This window comes from Papilio xuthus, unplaced genomic scaffold (genome assembly GCF_000836235.2).
Source record: "Papilio xuthus unplaced genomic scaffold, Pxut_1.1 DF825783.1, whole genome shotgun sequence".
In the NCBI taxonomy this organism is placed as follows: domain Eukaryota; kingdom Metazoa; phylum Arthropoda; class Insecta; order Lepidoptera; family Papilionidae; genus Papilio; species Papilio xuthus.
Genome location: NW_013532866.1, coordinates 3401455 through 3425089, shown reverse-complemented (window position 1 = coordinate 3425089; position 23635 = coordinate 3401455). Strand labels below are relative to the sequence as shown.

The 23635-nt window shown below is 34.6% G+C and overlaps 3 protein-coding genes across 4 annotated transcripts; 1 reads left to right on the top strand and 2 right to left on the bottom strand.

The window, feature by feature from the left end:
• Nucleotides 1–7130: 7130 nt before the first annotated feature.
• Nucleotides 7131–12354, bottom strand: LOC106125722 (uncharacterized). 2 transcript variants are annotated; one of them, XM_013323023.1, is made up of 9 exons: nt 12257–12354; nt 11242–11265; nt 11032–11082; nt 10493–10546; nt 9899–9952; nt 9441–9464; nt 8459–8482; nt 7761–7860; nt 7131–7166 (listed from the first exon to the last, which is right to left on the bottom strand). In XM_013323023.1, the coding sequence occupies exons 1-8, from the start codon at nt 12308–12310 to the stop codon at nt 7777–7779; spliced, it is 369 nt and encodes a 122-aa protein (XP_013178477.1). In that variant the 5' UTR covers nt 12311–12354; the 3' UTR covers nt 7131–7166; nt 7761–7776. The 2 variants fall into 2 exon arrangements, with proteins under 2 accessions (XP_013178477.1, XP_013178478.1); XM_013323024.1 differs by having other exon boundaries at nt 7761–7857.
• A 4396-nt stretch (nt 12355–16750) lies between these two features.
• LOC106125727 (uncharacterized) lies at nt 16751–17395 on the top strand. The gene has a single exon (XM_013323028.1). The coding sequence runs from the start codon at nt 16875–16877 to the stop codon at nt 17232–17234; it is 360 nt and encodes a 119-aa protein (XP_013178482.1). The 5' UTR covers nt 16751–16874; the 3' UTR covers nt 17235–17395.
• Nucleotides 17396–21592: 4197 nt separating this feature from the next.
• Nucleotides 21593–23635, bottom strand: LOC106125666 (uncharacterized). Its single transcript, XM_013322945.1, has 5 exons — nt 23522–23635; nt 23173–23240; nt 22975–23049; nt 22041–22196; nt 21593–21601 (listed from the first exon to the last, which is right to left on the bottom strand). Exons 1-5 carry the CDS (start codon nt 23565–23567, stop codon nt 21593–21595), a joined length of 354 nt encoding a protein of 117 aa, XP_013178399.1. The 5' UTR covers nt 23568–23635.

Genomic DNA, 23635 nt, shown 5'->3' with positions numbered 1-23635 from the left:
CGAAGAAGAAGAATATGAGGGGAAATTCAATACGTTTTTGATTAGATGTTTTCTGACTAGAAACATACAGATAAAAGATATTTAAATTAATATTACTTTTAACTTACTTTAAATATTTATCAGATCTAAGAATATCTACATCGATGGCTGAAAACTTAATGAATTGACTTAAAGTAAATTATTAATTAAAACTTACGTTAATTACTGTATTAGTAATTAATTGAAAATTTTTAATTTACCTTTTTTAATTGGTTAACATCTACTTTGTTAATTAAAAACAATTTATTTAATTAACTTAGATCGTCTGCTTACTATACGTTCCCATTAAGGGGCTCGGAGCCCCATGTTACTCAATATCCTATCTTACTTCTCACTTCTTACTAATATTATAAAAGCGAATGTTTAGATGTTTGTTTGAAGGTATCTCCGGAACTGTAGAACGGATCTCGCTGAAATTTGGTATAAATGTAGAATATAGTCTGGAAGAACACATAGGCTACGTATTTCTTTTAATTCTTAGCGGGCGATAGCTAAATTTTAATAAAGAAGTTATATTTTAACAACTCAAATATCATAAAATTTTGGGTCGATGCGTCAGCGGAGTAAGTAAATATCATAAAATTAGAAGGCGAAGGTCAACACACCGCATTAACTTTCTTGAACAATGCAGGAATTAAATCCATTTGTAACGGAAAATTATATTCTGCAAGAATGCAATAGAAATTGCTTTCGTTATAATAAAACTTAAAGATATAAAAGGCAATAAAAATAATTTATTTGATGAATTAATATATTAATTTCTATTTAATTTAATAATAATGTTTAGTTATTAATTATCCGAATTCGCTGAAATGACGAAGCGACCGCTGCAATTGCGGTTGTCTATGGTTAGCGGCCGTGTCGCTTTTTCGGCATATTGCCTTCCTTGTTTACCACCTTGACAAAAAATTTTTATAATAAGCAACACAATTAAAAATACATACTCAGTTCTACGAATATGCTTGATGTATTTAACCGTTTGATAGATTTGTTACTTGCAGATAATAACCAGACACAAAGAAAACTTAATGACGATAAAAATAAATTACAAAATATAATTTGTTCATGATTCAACGAATAAACAAACTGACATACGTCATTAAATTATGTATAGACTAGCTGTCGCCCGCGCCTCCGTCCGCGCGATATTAAAACATAGTAAGTAGCACATGAGTTCTTCCAGACTATGCTCTATATCGGTGCCAAATTTCAATAAGATGTGTTGAACTGTTGCTTAATTAAACTGATATATAAAAACGGCTAAACATTCACGTATATTCGTCCGGTGGCGGTGGCGGCACCGACTAGTTTCGAGGCCATCGGGGGCCCTTCATCAGGATGAGGTGTTTAGTCGTGTTTGTATATCAGTTTAGTATAATGTTGTTTAGTTATTGAATAAATATGTAAAATAAACATATCCCACGGGAATTTTACATATTTCCAGGATCATAGGTAGTCTATGTGTTCTTCCAGACTATGTTCTGCATCTGTACCTTTCAGCGAGATCTTTTAAGCCGTTCTGGAGATACATTCAAACATACATCCATCTAAACATTCGCATTTATAATATTATTAAGATAAAATAGCATAAAATCGTGAAAATGTAACAAAAGTACCGATAGTATTGATGTTTATTATAAATCAAGCGTTAAATTGTTTTCAAAACATATAAAAAGGTTTTTCTTGTGAGGACTTATTAGAATATTTTATTTGTGTTATAACAATGAAGTTTTTAATCGTTATTTGCGCTCTCCTGCCTATCATTTATGCGGTAAAAATATGATTTATATTATATGTTATTAGTGATCGGCTATTATTTAAAGTTTGATAATCAAACTAATATTATAAATCTGAATTTATAGATCAGTCTTTCCCAAAGTGGGCGATAACGTCCCCTTGTGGGCGCTGCAGGTCTCAAGTTGCGGGTTATAGTAAAAGTTTCCTTTAGAATTCTACGTTAATAATATATAGGTCACAATAATTAATTAATATAATTTGGAGTTATAGTGGTTTTTAAATATGTGAAAATATGGGGGCGATAAAAAATATTTTTCTCAAAGTGGGCAGTAGACAAAATAAGTTTGGGAACCACTGGTATAGATGGATGTTTGTTAGAAGATATCTCCAGAACGGCTGCATAGATCTCGCTTAAATTTGGCATAATCTGGAAAGAATACATAGGTTACTTATTAAGTTGTCTTAATCTTGCGCAGATGTAGTCGCGGGCGACAGCTAATAATTCAAAGTCAAAGATTAAAAAATATATTATATACCTTTTTTGTACTTCGCTACATTAACTATATGTCAACCGTATGAGAAGGCTAAATTAATTTATTTATTAACTTTTAAACGTCTCTGAGTAAGGCAGTTAATTATATTAATTAGTTTAAACAGTTTAAAAGTTCTTAGTCAAATAAAATCAGAGTATAGTATCCGTTTTTTAGAGTTACTAACTTCATAAATGTGACTTAATATTGTATTGTACCTAATTTATTTTAGAGCCAAGAATGGCCCGGATCGCCATCAGAAGGAATACAAGTAAGTTAATTTATTTATTAACAAAAATTTAATTCTATATATACGTCTCTAGGCATCTTTCTGTCCTTACATAACTCAGGTAGGGTTAGTGCACCAGTTTTCATCCTTCATATCTATCAATGTGTCACTTTTTTTCCCGCAAATTAACTTTTCCTAGACCTACCCCTACCCATTTACTCCTTCACGCTATGTACGCTGGTGAAATATAAATATATACAGAATTGTGTGCAATACAGGAGGCCTAGTTTCAGGCCACGTACCCTATACATTCTTGTCTTATAAAAAAATGATGAGGAGATGGGATTTTGGCGAAGGGAACGCATAGAATGGGGAAATATTTTCCTCCTCCGTCGATTGAATGGAGGCAATGCATTTGCATTTGCAGATGTCTATCGATAGCGGTTGCTTTGCTATTTCTATTAATTCAATTGTCCGCTTGCCATCTTATAATATAAATAAAAAGAGTTTAATTACGTGTACTATTTTCAGGAGATCGACGAGATTTCGGGAGATATAGAATCTGCAGATGGAGTTAATGTAAGCTATTCTTTTTATATAATTGCTTTTTTTTATTTTTAGTATCATTTTAAGGGTTAAAGGTAAAAAAACAATTATTAATTATAGGTTGTGAAACGTCAAATTACTGACGTAAGTAAATTTTTTACAATTAGGAAGATTTTTTACTGGCCTTACGTATTTTTTGTGAAAAATATGACCTCACAATAAGACGGTGGCTTTGATGTAAAAATCTAAATATGTAAAGTCTAAAGAAACGTATTATTTTTGCAAAATATTCAAGTATTTTCGTTGAATTTTATATACGTATTACAGATTTGGAAGGTAGGTATAGTAAGTAAAAAATATATTAACATTAGAATCAATTTTTTTTATCCTTAAATAATTTATTTATCAAACATAAATAACTTATTTAACGATTTGAGATTTAATAATTATTAAATTTATATGTATTTAATAAAAATTACATTTTTTATAGACTGCACACGTAAATCCAAGGGTGAGCAATTTTTTTTAAATACTTTGACTTATTTTTTTACTGTATTAAAAATATTTTTTTTTTAAATATGAATTAACTATGATTTAAATGTTTTTTTTCTTTTGTTCTAGATCGAACGAGCAGCTCCTCGTGTAAGTTAATTTAGTTAATTAATTAACTAACGATGTCCAATCGTTAAATGATGAATTAACTATCGAATTTCAAGCCTTATAAAATAACGAAATTTATATTATTTTAATAAAATATGTTTTAAATTATTATAGGTATATACAAACGTGAGTATAATTTTTAAAATTGTTGGAACATATCAAACGATAGCGTGATTTTGACAATATTTCGTTGGTCCAAAAATCCTTGTATAAAAAATATCTTTATCCCTCTCATTATCTTTGACAAAATAGAGATAATATGTTTTATACAAGGATTTTAGTTACAGAAACCAACGAATAAGGTAACCAATAATTTTTTTTAGAAAAGTGAAATTTAATTAAGTAGTTAATTTAATAATTAACATGTTGATTAGGTTCTTTGGAAATCAGCCTTTCCCGAGATTGATGAGGTGAGTTAATAAAAACAACAATATAAATAGACAATTAGTTAATTTCTTAATTAAAACTTGTTATTTTTTTACAGGACGTAGTTGATGTTGAAATTGAATAAGGTTTTTATGATTTTTTATTTATGATTGCAACTTATTATTATAAATACGAATGTTTAGATGGATTAATAGATGTTTGAAATAAAGTATCTCTAGAACGATTGCATGGATGTCGATGATATATCATAGATGTAGAACATAAACTGGAAAAACACATAGGGTACTAAGTTTTAATTCCGCGCGGACGGAGTCTCGGGCGACAACTAGTTAACTATTTGTGAAGTTTGATCTGAAACAAATCTAAATATTCAATAACATAAAGTTATTTTACACATTTTTAAAAGCAAAAGTTATTTAAAATCTTAGAAATCGTTAAAATAACTGTTAAATAAAATTAGAAAATTATACTTTTCCATTTGATGAAGATTTAATAATATTTTTGTTTTCAGGTAACTTCATGAAGATATAGAAAGTTTACTATGATTTAAAGTTACCAAATAAATGTATTTAAATACACAAAGCTTATTATTTCAAACCAAATATCTATTTAATACAAATATAATGAGTAGAGATTCTACACGTAAAGCAATCGTTATGATGGTAAAGCGGATTAACCATTTTGGTAAAGTACTATTGGACTATTCCTGGAGAAATAAAGAAACCATTTGGATCTTATTTGATTGTGTGCCGAGCAAATCAGTGGAACAAGTGTTATTTATATATTATAAGATGGCAAAAAAGCAAGCAGCCTTCTGAATTCGCTGAATTAATACAGCGACTGCTGCCCGTAGATACCTACAATTGCAGATACGTTGCCTACCTTTAATCAACGAAGAAGATGAGAATGATAATAGTTTCGATTACTATTTTTCAAATCTCTATCCCCTTCGCATCCTTTCTTTAAAAAAGATGGAAAGGGTAAAAGTGTTTCCAAGTATATGTCTTTTCAAATATTCTAGCGGCTCAATTCATCTGCACATTGTGTAGTGCCCTTGCTAACATCTCTTTATTCGTGACTACACATACAAATGTGTTTTGCGCAGCGGCTTAAACGCTATTACGAGTGGTATATTTGAAAAGCTTTATACGACGCGGTGACTTTCAAAAGTGAATAGTCAGTTACATAATTAGTGAGTACATCTTTTGACCGTATCACGACTTAGGTGGAACCGTAGTCATATTTATATGATATATATTCATTATAACATAGTTATAAGCACCGGTGTCGACAGTTAATCCAAAAGTTAACTTCATTAATCGTTAATACAAAAACTAACCTCGTTAATTGTAAAAGCTTTAAGTCCTCGTAAATTTAATTCAAGTTAATCGTTAAAAGTAAACAATATGAAACTCGTATTACTTTCGGACTGAGAGAAATTAAGACACATTTATTGTTAAAGTGTTATATAAAATATGCATGTTGCGCCTTTATACTTAATCTATGTCAACTTATCTCTCTGCTATCTATGTTCCTGACAAGAAGTGTTTTTGTGGTGCCTCTCTATAAATCCTTTATCATTCTGCATATAATCTTATATATAAAATTCTCATGTCACTATTTTCGTTCCCACACTCCTCAGAAACGGCTTGACCGATTCTCATGAAATTTTGTGAGCATATTGAATAGGTCTGAGAATCGACCAACATCTATTTTTAATCCCGCGCGGATGAAGTCGCGGGCGACAGCTAGTAAAGTATAATAATCCACCACTGCTATTTTATTGCAACATTTATTTATTTCGATCTTTCGATGACATTGACCGCTCTTTTAAATGAGTCATATGTATTTTAAAATAAACATTTTTGCTGCCAACAGGCGCAAATTTAATTGTGTTTTAGGTACCATGTGTTTTTGTAATTGTAGTATTCGTTGCGCTATATTTGGCTCGTTCACGTACCGACGTGTTGCCGGCTCAAAGGTCTGACATCGACTGACCTCCCCTCTCTCCGGCATGTACTTATGGCGTGTACGCTCGAGACAAACAACACTACGTTTATGCATACACTACAGTAATGATTATTGATTGACATTTGATTATATTGATTGTAATTCAACTCGGAGTCTGGCCATGTTATTTGATATTTGTATCTCGTATTAGACAAAGCGTAAAAGTATTAATACAGTAAAATGTTTTTGAACCTAATGTTGAATTTGTCTTGTTCTGTGTACATGCACTTTGAAAACATCAATTATCAAATTGTTAAACATACGAGGGTGGCGTGGCACGTAATTTAAGTTTTAAGTTAATGAATAACTAACTAAATTAACAGAAGTTACAAAAGCGTTAACACTTTTTGAAGTTAACTTAAAAGTTAATCAGTTAAAAAATTAACTTTCTTAATAAACTATAGAGTTAATACACCTTTGGTGATAACAAGGAGAATATAAATTAATAGGTAACATTGATATAATGTCATGTGACAAGATCTTTAGTAATAAACTGGCCACCTGTTTTCACTCGTATACCACGCCGTAAGAGATAGGTTTTTTTTGTAAACGCGAGGAATGCGTTTATGCACTTCGCCGTCCGTGCTGCGGGGGCAGCAGGGACGGTTTCGTGTGGGACTCCCGGCCTGGGATCAAGGCCGGACTACCCTCTAAACCCCGCGGTGTTCTCCTTCGCCCGAACGGACCGTGGCATCTACGTTAGTTTATCGACGGCCCGGCTAGGGGGAGCCGCTTGGTCGGGGCTCGAATCGTGTAGGGAGGGGTCTTATGTTAAACCACTCCTATCACCCTATTATAATGCCTTCCTCAGAACACGTGAAGGGGGCCATCCGCCACAATTGGCGAGACAGGTCCCCCGTACCAGTAAGAGATAGGTTGCGTGTAAAGTTAATTGCCAGAATATCTGATGTCATCTCGTGACTAGATTTATAGAACAGAATAAAAAGAAAACAAATGTAATAGATTTAAATTTTGATTTATTGAATTAAAATCATGAAAACATTTTCCCTTTTACGTTTGTAGTGGATCTGAAAATAAACAAATATTTAGTACATTATAGTAGTAAATAATACATGATAAATTAAAGCCTATTTACAGTGTATTAACATCCACTACATGTTTACTCTTGTTTCAGGATCTTCTTGTAAAAAAACCGAATGGTCAAATTATATGGAGTATTAGTTAAATATATGAGAAGAAATTCAAAGATATGTGTGAAGTCAACCAACCCGCACTTGACCAGCGTGGTTGACTATGGCCTAATCACTCTTAACTTAGGGTAGGCTCCGAGCCGATCGGTGGGGACGTATAGTGAGCTGATGATGATGATACGTTAGTTGTTTTTTAATTAATAATTATTATATTTTTAAAATTATTATTGAAAAATGAATGCTTGTAACCTAAATTATTAACTAACCTAGATTAACGCTCAAGAGTCTTTTTTGTGTTACTTAAAGCATACTTATTCAATTGTTTTACCGTGTGTTTCTGAGACCGAAATCTCTATATAAAACATATCATACCTGTCATTATCTTTGACAAAACAGAGATAACGATATGTTTTAAAGGGGATTTTAGTCTCAGAAACCTACGGTTAGTGGGTGTAATAAATTTATACTCACATTATTTGTTTTTTTTTTACTTTAATGGTCGTGGAACATTAATCACTTGGCAAATGAAGATACACCCGTGGGAAAATATGTTAGGATCACTTCTCACCTTCTGAAAAAAATATTGTAGTAAAGTATTATAGTTTTTATCTGTGTGGTCGTGGTATTTCACCAGGCGAGCCACGCCAATTCGTTCGAAGATATCAAAGCGGGCTCTACCACTATTTAAAACTCAAGAACGGCTTTACCGATATGGCTGAAAATTGGTGAGGAGGTAGCTTAGAGTCAGGAGACGGACATAGGATACTATTTATTCATTTTTTTTCGAATTTATCCCTTGAAGAGCTGCTTTTTATTTAACTTACTAATATTATAAATGCGAATGTTTAGGTGGATGTGATGTGGATGGATGGATGGGTGTTTGAAGACATCTCTAGAACGGCTGAACGGGTCTCGATTAAATTTGGCATACGTATAGAATATAGTCTGAAAGAACACATAGGCTAACTAATTAAGTTTTTTTATATATCCACGAGGACGGAGTCGCGGCGACAGCTAGTTAAGACATAAAATTATACTGTATAATAGAAAAGTCTTATAAATTCACCTTAAATTATAACTTCAAGTGTTTTTAAAGTTATTCATTTGAAAAGCCAATAAATTTTTTAACAGCAAATCTATTAAACAGTTATATCAAATCGTTTACTTACGCCGTTATGTAATCCATTGCGACCCTAAAAGTTTTATAATTAAATTATTCAAACTTTCGTGAGACATTATACTAAACTGATATAAAAACGGCTAAACACTCACGCATATACGTCCGGTGGCGGCACCGACTAGTTTCGAGCCCATCGGGGGCCCTTCATCAGGATGAGTGGTACTGGTATTATTTCGCGGACGCGGCCCGTCGCTCACTGAGCTCAGCGAGCGACGGGCCGCGTCCGCGTATATACGTGAGTGTTTAGCCGTGTTTATATATCTAGTTTTATAATATAATAAATATCAATAATATTTTACGTCCGTGTAACCAAGCAAGAAAATATATGCTACTATTTGATAGTAGAGACATATCTTTGTTAGTCATAATGTATTTGCATTCAAAAATTAAAATTATATTTTGGATGTCAATCTTATGGAAATAAATCTTCCGTTTGTTTCGAATAATCTTCGAAAGAGTCGGTGGCTCAGGAGGCAAGCCCTAGACTTGCAATCTGCAGGTCCTGGGTTCGAATCCCGCTATGTATCAATGTTTTTCGATTTCCGATTTGCATTTGTACATGTATTCGACGCTCTTACGGTGAAGGAAAACATCGTGATGCAACCTGCACATATCTGAGAAGAAATTCAAAGATATGTGTGAAGTCAACCAACCCGCACTTGGTCAGCGTGGTTGACTATGGCATAATTACCCTTAATTTGGGGTAGGCTCCTAGCCCCTTAGGTGGGGACGTATAGTGTGCTGATGATGATGAATCTTCGAAACGGTTTGATCAATTTTGACATTTTGACGGTAACTATCGCTACTAATTAATTAAATTGCACAAAAATAACATTCCCTTCGGAAATGTGTCTAAGGTTGGCTTAAAAAATATTTTTCAAAGCATTCTAAGATTTATCTTATTTTAAAGGTCACAAATATTATCAGCGTGCTGCCTCAAAGTATGATATTGTTTAAAATTGTTTACTTACGGTATTAAGTAAGCTATTGTGGCCCTGAAAGTTAATTATAAAATATATATCACAAACATATAGGCTTGATTTGACAGCAAAGATATTTTAATTCCGCTGTAACGAAGTTGCGAGCGTCCACATAACGTTAAAAGTGTGTAAAATTGTTTGAAAGAAAATTTAATAGTGGTAGAGCCCGCTTTAACATCTTCGCAGGAATTGGCCCGGCTCGCCCGGTGAAATACCACCACACTGAACACAGGCGTCAAGTGGAAGCTATTCCGCGTTTCGTCTGATATAAAAAAATACATTTGTAACCACTGTAAAAATGTATGTAGTGAATTGTCTTAAAGTAAAGCCTTACAAAATTAAATTTGAATTGTAAAAACTCACACCAACATTTCCATGAAAAATATACTCTTTTAAAATATTATTGTAAAAGTATTCAATAAATTATTTAATTCATAATTTTAACTTACGTCATCCAAATCGTCATTCAAATCAGAACCGTCAGAATGCGAATTCCAAAACAGCTGTTAAATGTAAAAAAAAAAACAATTATGTTACTATTTATTAATTATATTAGCTTACAGTATTAAATATTGTCTTGGCTCCTTAACTAATAAAATTTGAGAATTAAATTATTTAAACTTTATTATAAACTTATATAAAACCCGCTAAAACACTCACGTATATTCGTCCGGTGGCGGCACCGACTAGTCAGCTCGGCGGCTTATTTCGCGGACGCGGCGTCGGCTCAGTGAGCGATGGGCCGCGTGCTCGAAATAATACCAGTACCACTCATCCTGATGAAGGGCCCCCGATGGGCTCGAAACTAGTCGGTGCTGCCACCGGACGAATATACGTGAGTGTTTAGCCGTGTTTATATATTAGTTTAGTATAATGTCTCACGAAAGTTTGAATAATTTAATTGAGGAGGAAATGTAAAACAAGTGAAATAAAAAGTACTTAATATAATAGTAGAGAATTGACATTTTTCCTACTAAATTGTATATAGTACATTTCACTACTGACTCTATTGTGTTTAAAAGGAAAGTTTTTTTAATACTTACTTGCGGCTCACGTCTTTCCCGAAGCAATCGACCTTCTTGGTTCTCGTCTTGGAACTATTGCGGAACAATTATAAAGTTAAAAAAGAAAAAGAAATAAGCACTTGTCTTATAGATTCTTGTACAACCAGCCAATGTTAAGAGATTGGCAAATTAAGTCGCCATTTCCCCAACTGAAGGGCTCCGAGCCTTAATAAAGGTAGTATTCACAAGGCCAAAGTCGACCACGCTGACCCAGGCGAGTTGACTAATTCATAATTATGATTTTTAATAATTTCACAGGCAAAAATTGAAAAAAAAATAATTTGACTCATACTCATCTTTATAGCATAAGACTGCATGCATACTTAAATTACTAGTGAATTATGTATTATGAAAAAAAAAAACAAGTAACGACTACGTGTCTAAAACCTGAGCCACCCACCCGCTCCTGTGACTGACCGTAGTATTTTAAAGACTCCCCCCTCCTAAACGGGTCACGTAGTATGGGTACGTTCTCTAAGTATAACTAAGCAAAGTTGGAAAGCTTTATAATAACTTACGGCGTCCAGATCGTAAATCTCCGGTAATGCGGCGGCGGCGGCCCATAGTGCCTAAATATATTTAAATAAAATATCAACATAATGTAAGTATTCAGATACTCAGAGTGTTTGTGAGTAATCTATACTTAGGGTCTCCTTTAATGAATGATTAAGGAGTTTGAGGCAGTAATGATTTTTTTTTATTAGTAACGAATTACTTTAAATACTTACATTAGAAATCTCACGTTTTACAGTCTGCAACAATAATATATTATTATTTATTTATCCGTTAAAATTATTTAAAATTAAATAATCGAAATTCGTAACACGACTATAATTCTTTATCAATTAATTTTTAAATCTTTCTTCTCTACATTAATTATTTCATATTTTATACAATGAGGTTTTATATTTAGTATTTTAAGGATGCGAGCGTCGGTGGCTCAGTGGTCAAGCACTTGACTTGCAATCTGCAGGTCCTGGGTTCGAATCCCGCCATGTACCAATGTGTTTTTCGATTTACATATGTACATTTATCAGACGTTCCTACGGTGAAGAAAAACATCGTGATGCAATCTGCACATAGCTGAACTAATTCAAAGATATGTGTGAAGTCAACCAACCCGCACTTGGCCAGCGTGGTTGACTTTGGCCCAATCATCCTTAACTTAGGGTAGGCTCCGAGCCCCTCGGTGGGGACGTATAGTGAGCTGATGATGATGATGATTTTGAGGATGTTTATTTAGTAAAAAAAAAAGTAAATTTTCGTTCAATTTAAATGAATTTGTTTGGCATTACATCGCTCGTCGACATACGCAATTGCGTGTGCGTTGCCTACCTTTCATCCACGGAGAAGAGGATGCACAGAAAGAAAATATTTTCCCTTTCCATGCATCCTCTCATCCGGTGAGCCCACTTCCACATCCTTTCCTTATAAGAAAAAGGGTGGGAAGGGACAGAGGACTAAATTAGGCCTCCGGGACGCACACTCATCAGACTGTACGCGGAATTGCTTTCACTTGACGCGTGTCTTCTGCGTGGTCGTGGTATTTCACCGGGCGAGCCGGGCCAATTCGTGTGAAGATGTCAAAGCGGGCTCTACCACTGTTAATCTATGTATACATTTAAAAAAAATGGTACAAAGCAGGCATTGAAACTGGACTTATTTGCAAGTCTGATTGCTAATCCAATGCGCAACCTTCGTCTCTTATAATATAAATGATTAAATAGCAAATGTTATATTTACCGATTTTCCATAAATAAGAGGGAGCAACGCACACAATAGAATCAGTACCTTCATTGTAACTCAATATTATGTTATACAGTGATAAATTCTAACTCGGGCTAACCATATTTATATTGAAATCCTTTTGAAAACAATTTTACACTTTAATAAAATAATGAACTTTGTTGTGCGGGTCATGGATTTTTATTTTATCAATTTTATGCTATAAATGAAATAAAATATAGTATTAGTGATAATAAATTATTGTAAATAGTACGTGAAATTTTAATTTTATAACTAAACTAGCTGTCAACCGCGACACCGTTCGTGCGGATTTAAAAATAAAACTAAAAAAGTAGCCTATGTGTTCTTCTAGACTTCTACATCTGTGCCAAATTTCATCAAGATCCGTTGAGTCGTTCTGGAGTTTTTCAAACAAACATACATCTATCCATCTGAACTTTCCAATATGTTAGTAAGATTGTCATCATCAGCTCACTATACGTCCTCATCGAGGGGCTCGGAGCCTACCCTAAGTTAAGTTAAACTACCGCGTCCCCCCCGGGGCGCGGAGTATGCATAAAGCATTCCCCTCTGAAAGAAAAAAAAGTTAAGGGTGATCAGGCCATAGTCAACCACGCTGGCCAAGTGCGGGTTGGTTGCCTTCACATATATCTTCGAATTTATTCTCAGATATGTATGTGCAGGTTGCATCACGATGTTTTCCTTCACCATAAGTAGGATAAATGTACATGTGTAAATAGAAAAACACATTGGTACATGGCGGGATTCTAACCCAGGACCTGCAGATTGCAAGTCAAGTGCTTGACCCTTAAGTCACCGACGTTCTTAGTAAGATTGTAGAGTTAAAGAAATTCGTGTATCTCTTAGGATCGAATATCGAACTGCATGTAAGAGCTGTAAGCTATGTTGCAAGTTTTCGACCTTATTTCAATGAGCGTGTGACATTTAACCGTAATGAGTTGGAAATAAATGTCTTTGTCTATACATACAGGGTGTTAGAAAATATCAATAGCATATTAAACCGTCAATGGCCTAACGGTTAAGGGTACGGATTTCCGACCGCGAGGACGCGGTTTTAAATATATATATTAAATTGTCAGGGGAGAGGATAAATTGGTAACGGATATTTTCGATTCATCCCCTCCCCTGTCAATTGCACATTCCATTTTTTTAAAACTTACTAATATTATAAATGCGAATGTCTAGATGGATGGATGTTTGTTTAAAGGTATCACCGGAACGGCTGAACGGATCACGCTGAAATTTGGCATAGATGGAGAACACATAGGTTTATTACGTTTTTTTTTAATTCGCGCGATGGGAGTCTTGACCACAAACCTACTTGATAGTAAGTGGCTATGTAATCGAAGGATGGTACGCACTAGCTTCCTATTCACTTATTTTAAGTAAAGGGATGGGGAAGAAAAGAAAAATGTGTAATATGGCTTCAATAATTACGTGAGGTTATTAAATAAAATGAAATCGAATTAAATATCAACTTTATTTTTCATAGCTGAAATATAAAACATTTGGATTAATGATTTTTTTCACATTAATATACTATGGTATATATGTCCCAAGATTAAATTATATTATTTATTGAAATAAAAAAAAAACTCCAAAATATTATCCCTCGACGACATCCGTTGATGTTACTAACCTTAGTTATCTTACTAATATTATAAATGCGAATGTTCGTTTAAAGGTATCTTGAAAACGTATGTATGGATCTCGCTGAAATTTGCCATAAATATAGAACATAGTTTGGAAGAACACATAGGCTACTAAATAAGTATATTTTAGTACCGCGCGGACAGAGTCGCGGGCGATATCTAGTCAGAAATAGACAAGTGTAACTCTTACAAGTATCACATTAATCTATGGAAAGTGGAAGTGGTTATTCTCTTTCTAACTACCCAAATTACTTATCATTTCTTTTTGTTTATTTGTAAGGTATATGATATTGTAAAAATAAAAATGTATGGTACGGAAGAACGGAGCATTCTGTTACAGGTATTATATACTTAAAAGGATGCTCCAACAACTGATGTATATTTTTATGTGTACTTTGGTTTAAATAAATTATTATTATTATTATTTTTCTTAGATTTGACAAAGTGTTCACTTAACATCAACTTAGGTTTGGAGATTCGTAAATAGTAATAAAAATAATTTTATTAATTATGTTTACTTACGATTCAGACTAAAATTTGCAACAATTTTTTTTTTTAGATTAAAAAATATATTTTCAAAATCAAATTAAAGACAACGCGTTTAAGGCGTAACGTATTAAATAAAAAAAAAAGATTTTTACAGTGGTAGAGTCAGCTTTAACATCGCACGAATTGGCCCGTCTCGCCCGGTGAAATACCACGACCACACAGAAGACAGGTGTGAAGTGGAAGCAATTCCGTGTTTCGTCTGATGAGTGTGCGTCCCGGAGGTCTAATTTAGTCCTCTTTCTCTGCCCACCCTTATTCTTATAAGGAAAGGATGGGAAGTGGAAGTGGACTTTCCGGATGAGAGGATGCACGGGAAGGGAAAATATAATATTTTTTCTTTCTGCGATTTCAGGTGGCCGCTCGCTCGTTTGCCATCTTACGATATAAAAAAAAAGATTGTTAAAAAAATTTCTGACACGTCAGTTTAAGATAAGGCGAGGTAGTTACACACAAAATATTGCCATAACGTAGGGAATTATAGACTTTTAGAAATAACTATTCTAGGAAAGACTATTCTGAATGTAATTTGACACCCTGTCTTAATCTGAAGCGCTTGAGTATAACAACCAATTTTTACTTAAAGTTCTGATAGGCTGTCAAACGTGCCCCAAAATGGAGGGTTTCGTAAGTGGTGGGAGTACTTAATTTGGTGCAGGGTTCCCCCCTTACATTTATCTACCACGCTCAAGTAAATTTACAAAATTCCCTCTTCCCCTCTCCTATTATAAATTCCTTCGTGTATCCGGCGTCGAAAGATATGACGATGGTCACTTAATCTTACTAATATTATAATTGCGAATGTTTGGTTGGATGGATGGTTGTTTAAAGGTATGTCTAGACCAGTGGTTCCCAAACTTATTTTGTTTACTGCCCACTTTGAGAATAAATAATTATTTAGCGCCCCCCATATTTTCACATATTTAAAAACCACTATAACTTCAAATTAAATTATTTAATTATTGTGACCTATTTATGTATATTAACGGAGAATTCTGAACGAAACTTTTACTGTAACCTGCAATTTGAGACCTACAGCGCCTACAATGGGGCGTTATCGCCCACTTTGGGAAAGACTGGTCTAGACGAACACTTAGCCTACTGTTTATGGTTTTTTTTTCAAATCCCGCACAGACGGAGTCGCGGGCGACCGCTAGTGGACAATAAGTTAATAGAAATGTGTAATTATTTTTTGTGACTGAATTGCCACTGTTTGCCTTGAGGAGGTATTTACAGCTTCACCGGGCTTGAGGTAGCCGAGCGCAGATGGCGCTTAGCCTGAACCTCGTTGTGTGTAGTTTTCTGAATTCGTGCTACTTAAAGATAATTTCGTTGTTTTCTGAGTTGTCTACACCATTATTTTGCTTAGTAATAGTCTGAAAATACTAACCGAGGGGAATATCTGAAAGTGATGAAAAATGCACTGATTTAAGTAATTCAAACTTTCGTGAGAAATCATAAACTATTATAAAAACGGCTAAAACACTCGCGTATATTCGTCCGGTGGCGGCACCGACTAGTTTCGAGCCCATTGGGGGCCCTTTATCAGTGAATGGGACTGGTATTATTTCGCGAACGCAACCTGTCTCGGTCGTGTCGCCTCCTCCCCCGGGCCCCCGATGGCCTTGAAACTAGTCGGTGCCGCCACACACGGTTTAAACACAATACAATATACATTTTAGAACGCCAATAGCCTTATAATTAAAGGTACTGATTTCTGGTCACGTGGTCGAGAGTTCGAATCCCGCCATCGACTATTGTAAACCCTATACAGTAGAACCTCTTTAATACGATTTCTGGAAAAATGCGTCATTTTACGTAGGTCCCTGCACCTTGAAACATGTTTTCATACATTTCTTAACGCTTAATACGATCGTGATCCTGTTTAATACGCCATCACACGCCGCTCATATTCAATCACACAAGTATGTAACCAAAATAAGGAGCATCAAATATATGAAAACGTTAGTTAACTGGAATCTATTTGACTGTATGGAAGCTGAAAGTTGGCATAGATTTAGAACATAGTCTGGAATAACATAGACTACATATAAATTTTTTATTTTAATGATTTGCCGGAAAATGGAACTTCGGGAGAAACCATTATGTACGCGGATGACGTGGCCGTATCGCGGACAACTTTTTTTTGTATAACAGAAGGGGGCAAACGAGCAGCGAGAACACCGATGTGTTCAACGACGCCCATGGACATCAGCAATACCAGAGGAACCGCAGATGCGTTGCCGGCCTTTGAGATGGTGATATGCTCGCTTCTTGAAGGACCCTAAGTCGTAGCGCTTTTAAAATACCGCCGAGGACAGACCATTCCACGACGTTGCTGTACGATGCAGGAAGTTTCGCACAAACCGCACGATTGTTGATTGCCAGCCATCGAGATGACAACTTCGGCAAAACCGTTGTTTATTTCAAATAAAATCCTAACATTGCCGTCGGTAGTCATTTTCCAGGTGGCGATATTCACCCGACAGTGGATTCGCGACTTTAAAACGCAAAAGGAACCCGGCGTCAGCAGTATGCTGACTCGCGGGGCAGACAAGCTGGCTCCGTCGGCACACCGATTAGCCAGGACGGAGAAGTCGACGCACGTCGTTGGGCCTGCAGTCTACAACCGGCTGCCGGACCACGTCACAGCGGCACCCAGCCTCACATCATTCAAAAATAGATTGAAAACAGTGCTTGTCGAGAGGGATCTGTATTTGTATGAAGAATTTTTAAGTAAACATTTTTTTTTGTAAATCGCTCTTAGACCTTGAATTTAAAGATTACCAATAAATATTGCATTGTATTGTAATTCTGCGCAGACGGAGTCGAGGGCGACGGCTAGTTATAATCACAAATCGGTATTGTAAGTGTGTATGTAACTATTCAAAGATATGTGTGAAGTCAACCAACCCGCACTTGGCCAGCGTGGTTGACTATGGCCTAGTCACCCCTAACTTAGGGTAGGCTTCGAGCCCCTCGGTGGGGACGTATAGTGAGCTGATGATGATGATGATGATGTAACTAGTTGTGGTTATACGTACTTCCATAGTTGAAATATGAAGCGGATAAATGTCCCGATGTGCCGGGTAACGTCCAAGTCCAGGATTGTATCTTTTAAGTGGAACGGTAGCGCGATGTTTAGTAGTACCAGTGTCGTGTGATATCTGTGGCTTGATTCCCATTTTGTGATTCTGTGAACACAAAATACTTTATAGTATTATATAAAGTGACTAGTAAGATCGTCGGTAATGTACCAAAATGTATATTTTTTATCCTGCCATGAAAACATTGAATTTATGATAACACCAAGACTTACTTGTACAGGAAAAACCAAGGTGCAAATAACACTAAAGATTAATAACCATATATGCATGATCTTTAATTCTGAAAATATAAAAAATTATCAGCATTTTATGCTTATGTTAAGTAAAAACTTCATAAATATTAAAACTTAAAGTTTATGTTCTACACAAAAATGCAAAAATGTTAGTAAGGTTAGGCCAGTCTTTCCCAAAGTGGGAGATAACGCCCCCTTGTGGGCGCTGCAGGTCTCAAGTTGCGGGTTATAGTTAAAGTTTCGTTTAGAATTCTCCGTTAATATACATATATAGGTCACAATAATTAATTAATATAATTTGAAGTTATAGTGGTTTTTAAATATATGAAAATATGGGAGCGCTAAAAAATATTTATTCTCAAAGTGGGCAGTAGACAAAATAAGTTTGGGAACCACTGGTTTAGATGGATGGATGTTTGAAACTCCGGAACGGCTAATTAGGATCTTAGTAAAATTTGGCACATATGTAGAACATAGTCTGGAAGAACATATAGGGTAATTATTAAGTTTTATTTATTTCGCGGAGACGGCGTCGCGGTCGACGGCTAGTTTTTAATAAAAAGTCTTTTATAATGAAATTATGTTCGAATTTCATAGCAATGGCGACCATTGGTAAAATTTTATTACATTTATATAATCATTGAGAAAGACGAGCGGAGCGATAAAAAATAAAACGAAATTACCTAAAAAAATTCTAGTAACTAAAATAATTGTTTTAAATTTTTACTAAAATGTCTTATACTCACGTACCGATTTCTTAATCGGTCTTCATCTCTTGATGAAATGCGTAGAATTAGCGATGAAATGGGACACAAATGGATGTGATATTTTTATTAAAGGCTTTAAGCCTTGACTGTGTTTTTAATTAGGATTAATTTCATACTTAGTTTATTAATTGGATAAATGTCGTTAAAAATAGTGTTTATTGAAGTTGATTTAAAACGCATAGATTACATGAAAATTAAAACTCTTCTTCATAATTTTGCAATAATTCTGTTTATTTTAGTTAAAATATTTAAAAAAAAATTAATACTTTCAATTTTTTTTTATAACATAAGGGGGCAAACGAGCGGCGGGAACACCGAGGTGTTCAACGACGCCCATGGACAACAACGATCAACAATACCAGAGGAACCGCAGATGCGTTGCCGGCCTTTGAGGTGGTGATACGCTCGCTTCTTGAAGGACCCTAAGACGTAGTTTTGAAATACCGCCGAGAACACCACAAAGGAAAAATTGTTAAAACACCTAGATTTGGCTCACGACGTTACCGCCATGTGGCGTATGAAATCGACTACCATTATTCCGATAGTCGTATCGGTAAATGGACTGATAGCGAAGAGCTTCGACCAACATCTCAATAAGCTCTCGCTACACAGTAGGATTAAGGGCCCGATACAAAAGGCAGTTATCCTAGAAACCGCGCGCATCGTGAGAAGGTTCCTGTCTCTGCAGCCCTGACCACTGGTTGTTTGAGTCATGGGATTCCGCAGTTGGTGGTGCTCTATTTTTAATAAAATATATTTTGAATAATTTTTTATATTATATTTGAAATGTAATATATTAAAATATAATAAATAAATATATATGAATAACAAATGAACATATAACAATTAATAAGAAAAGAAAATATTTATAAAGAGTTGCAATGCTGACCGGATAAGGTTTCACTCAGCTTTCTATGCTGGGAGTTCCTCTCTGGACCACTCAGCGCTGATCTTCCGTGAAAAACCACAGGATTATCCGCACGCCTGTTACAGTGGTGGATAGCCAAATATAAACGTAAAAAACTTAAAACTAACCAAATATCGTTCCACACATGAAAAATGTTTGATGTCCGTGGCGCAGGTTCGTTTACATTTTCAGCTAGCTGTCGCCCGCGTCCTTCCGTGCGTGATTTAAAAATAACATATTAAGTAGTCTAAGTGTACTTCCAGGCTATTTTACATCTATGACAAATTTAATCGCTATCTGATCACCCGTTCTGGAGATACCTTCAAACATCCATCCATTTAAACATTCGCATTTATAATACTATACTAGCTGTCGCCCGTGACTTTGTCCGCGCGGAATTAAAAAAAATAATAGCCTATGTGATCTTCTATACTATGTTCTACATCTTGTGAAAATTTCAGCAAGATCCATGCAGCCGTTCTGGAGGTACCTTTAAACAAACATCCATCCATCTAAAAATTCGCATTTATAATATTAATAAGAAGTAAGATTCTCTACGATAACATCGCAACCACTGTGTTGGCAAAAATAAGCATTTTTATGAACCCCATTTTCGGTTGAAAAATTGTTGTAAGTTTTCTATGGGTCGTCACAAGATTATTAAAACCAATGTAAATTTGAGTCGATGTGACCTTTTTTGTACTTTAATTATTGAAAAGCAGTTTGCTATGCACTGTAAAATATTAGTTTTTTTTGTCTAAAAAATTTAAAAATCTATTATAATTTAATTAACTTAGAAACGTAACAGGAGATAAATGTAACATTAGTTCTATATTTTTAGTAATTTTTTCCCCATAGCTAATAATCAGCGCAGGAACGGCCTTCCCTGCTGAGCTTGTCGCCTTTTGCCACATTATGTTATTTTATTAAATGTATGTTTTATATTGAATTTCCTTATGAACTGTTAGGAAGAAGATCCGACACTGTGCCGGTGTACTGGCGCAACACTAGCTTAACTACAATGTCGACGTTTATGTCCCCTCACTAATCATTCTGACATTTGACTTTGCAAGGAAAGCGCGTCATTCGCGCCAAAGGATTGTAATTAATAATGTCTAGAAGTACGGCACTAAAAGGGACATTCTTTTCTGTTCTGTTCTATTCTTCTGCACTTTCCGTTGTCACGTGTTATTTGTCATAGCGAAAAATATATTATTCTTTGATAAATTATTGTATTTTGGCTTTATATTGAATCACTTGCCAAAGAAATGAGTACTTAATTTTTTTACTTCGATGATTATAATCGTTTTAAAAACAAAATGCGTGAGGTTATTAAATCAAAATGAAATCGAATCAAACATCAGTTTTATTAATAATTGCTGAAATAAAAAACATACGAATTAAAGTTTTTTTTAGTAGAATATATCTATATCTATATATCAATCTAAAATATTATTAAACTGATATATAAACACGGCTAAACACTCACGTATATTCGTCCGGTAGCGGCACCGACTAGTTTCGAGCCCATCGGGGGCCCTTCATCAGGATGAGTGGTACTGGTATTATTTCGCGGACGCGGCCCGTCGCTCACTGGGTCACTAGTCGGTGCCGCCACCGGACGTATATACGTGAGTGTTTAGCCGTGTTTATATATCAGTTTAGTATAATGTCTCACGAAAGTTTGAATAATTTAATAAAATATTGTTACTGTAAAAGTAGAAAGACTAATATTTATTAAAAAAAAAAACTCTAAAGCTAGTGTCATTGTCCACGGACGATCTCCATAATATAGAGACCTCAATATCAGAGAAAAATCGTTTCATTAGGTTCGATTTGACAATAATAAAAAGAACAAGTTAAATACAGTTTAAAATTATATTGTTTACTTAACATCGACTTAGGTTCTTGTTATTGATTTTTTCAATGAATAAGTAATAGAAATGATATGGTCTAAAGCCTAATGGTTAAGGGTACGGATGTACGATTATGTGGTCTGGCGTTCGAATCCGAATTCGACTACTGTCGCAATTTTTAAATATTTGTAATCGGCTAATATTTAATAAAATGTATAAAAAGAAATATATTTATGTTTACTTACTAATCAGGCTAAAAAGAACATTTAAATTAAATTTTTAAATTAATTTAGGACACAACTTTAGTGTAAAAGTCTGAAAATACTTACGTAAAATAAGTTAATATTAATCTGTTGACAAATAAACAGATTCAGTAAAACAAATTTTGGAACCATCAACCTTCGTCATCAGTTAACAAAACTTCCCTAATACTACTAGGCCATAGTCAACCACGCTGGCCAAGTGCGGGTTGGTTGACTTCACACATATCTTTAAATGTCTTCGCAGATATGTGCAGCATCACGATGTTTTCCTTCACCGTAAGAACGTCGGATAAATGTACATATGTAAATCGGAAATCGAAAAACACATTGGTACATGGCGGGATTCGAACCCAGGACCTGCAGATTGCAAGTCAAGTGCTTGACCACTGAGCCACCGACGCTCTACTGTATTGAGCCTAAATAGCTTACCACTGGTGGTTTTGGTGGTTTTGGTGGTTTTGTAGGCTTCGGTGGTTTAGATCCTCCCCATCCCTTGTGTCTTTTAAGAGCATTGATTTCATTATTTCCAGGGTAAGTATCACCGTTGCCCTTTGACTCTTCTGGTTCGATTTGAATTTCGAAATTCTGTATATACCAAAAAAACAGTTAACTTATTATTAGACTGAACCTATTTTAATATAATTTAAATTTTATCTTTATATATATATATATATAATTCTTCTGTGAGTGTGTATGTCACTGAACTTCTCCCAAACGAGTGGACCGATTTTGATGAAATTTTTTGTGTGTGTTCAAGGGGATCTGGGAATGGTTTAGATTTACAATTTTGTCCGCTGGACAATGTTTTTTAATTAATTTTTAATTTATTAGTAGTTGTTGATTTTGGAATGTTTTACATTGGATCCGACAGACGGCGCTACCATCGCAGTGTCAAATTTTAAATAATATTCGAATTAAAGACGTGTAGACAGGACAACGTCTGTCGGGTCCGCTAATCTATATATAAAATTCTCGTGCCACTATTTTCGTTTCCATACTCCTCCGAAACGGCTCCACCGATTCTCATGATATTTTGTGACCATATTGAGTAGGTATGAGAATCGGCCAACATCTATTTTTCATCCCCTTAAATGTTAAGGGTAGTCCTCCACCCCTAATTTATTTTTTTATTTTTTAGACAAACACGCGGACGGAGTCGCGGGGACATCTAGTTATTATATAAAGATTTTAGAATTATTGTTTTAGCGTTACGTTTAATTATGAATTTATTTTTTGATAAACAAAGTACTTTTTTTTATAAATCAGTTTATTAAAGAGATTGTTAAATAGAGTGATTATAAAGTACAGTCGCCGTCGTTCGCGGTATTCCAGTTACAAAAAAATATTTTAAAATTTTTATTACCCTTTTCCTTAAGTTTTCCGTCAAACAATATTGTTTGCTCGTTCCTTTAACACATTCCTTACGTTTTTTTGGTGGCTGAAAACATTTATCACGACAACATTATTTCGCTTATAGTAAAAATAAAAGATTTTATTGTTTGTTTCTTTTTTAACGAAACTGTATAAGACCTGTTAATTATTACTGAAAAAAAAAACTTACTTGTAAAAGCAAAGCTGAGGTGCAAATGACACCAAATGTTAGCAATGAAATATTCATGATATTTGATTCTGAAAATATAAAAAAAATTGCAAGAAAATTTGTATTTTATTTGATTTTTTTTGTCATTATATAATCATCATCAGCTTTTATCTGCCCACTTAGGCCACACACTGAACTTAGACTTTCCCCAATGCCTATTGAAGTGGACTTTTTAAATAAAAAAAAATAAACATAAATTAAAATTAAATGTTGACCTAGCAACTTGTGGAAATTTATTAATTTTTTTTATACCGTAATAGATTATTCTCCAAATAAAAAACAGGCATCATCATCATCATCATCAACCTACCCTTATCCCTTCGGAGGGGCGGCACAGTATGTACTCCTCCGTACATCTCTATCAGCTGTCATATCTTAATTCACCCCCTTCTTACACATATTCTCTTTCACACAATACATCCAT

Excerpts from the sequence above, each read along its gene's own strand:
- LOC106125722 (XM_013323023.1), bottom strand. The coding sequence starts at position 12,310 with ATGAAGGTACTGATTCTATTGTGTGCGTTGCTCCCTCTTATTTATGGA. Across the intron at positions 9,465-9,898 it reads TGAATGACGATTTGGATGAC|GGCCACAATAGCTTACTTAA; the intron begins GTAAGTTAAAAT and ends ATTAACTTTCAG. Across the intron at positions 8,483-9,440 it reads ACAATAGCTTACTTAATACC|GGTCGCAATGGATTACATAA; the intron begins GTAAGTAAACAA and ends TAAAACTTTTAG.
- LOC106125727 (XM_013323028.1), top strand. The coding sequence starts at position 16,875 with ATGACAACTTCGGCAAAACCGTTGTTTATTTCAAATAAAATCCTAACA.
- LOC106125666 (XM_013322945.1), bottom strand. The coding sequence starts at position 23,567 with ATGTACGGAGGAGTACATACTGTGCCGCCCCTCCGAAGGGATAAGG. Across the intron at positions 23,050-23,172 it reads CCTCAGCTTTGCTTTTACAA|CCACCAAAAAAACGTAAGGA; the intron begins GTAAGTTTTTTT and ends AAATGTTTTCAG. Across the intron at positions 22,197-22,974 it reads CGGAAAACTTAAGGAAAAGG|AATTTCGAAATTCAAATCGA; the intron begins GTAATAAAAATT and ends TGGTATATACAG.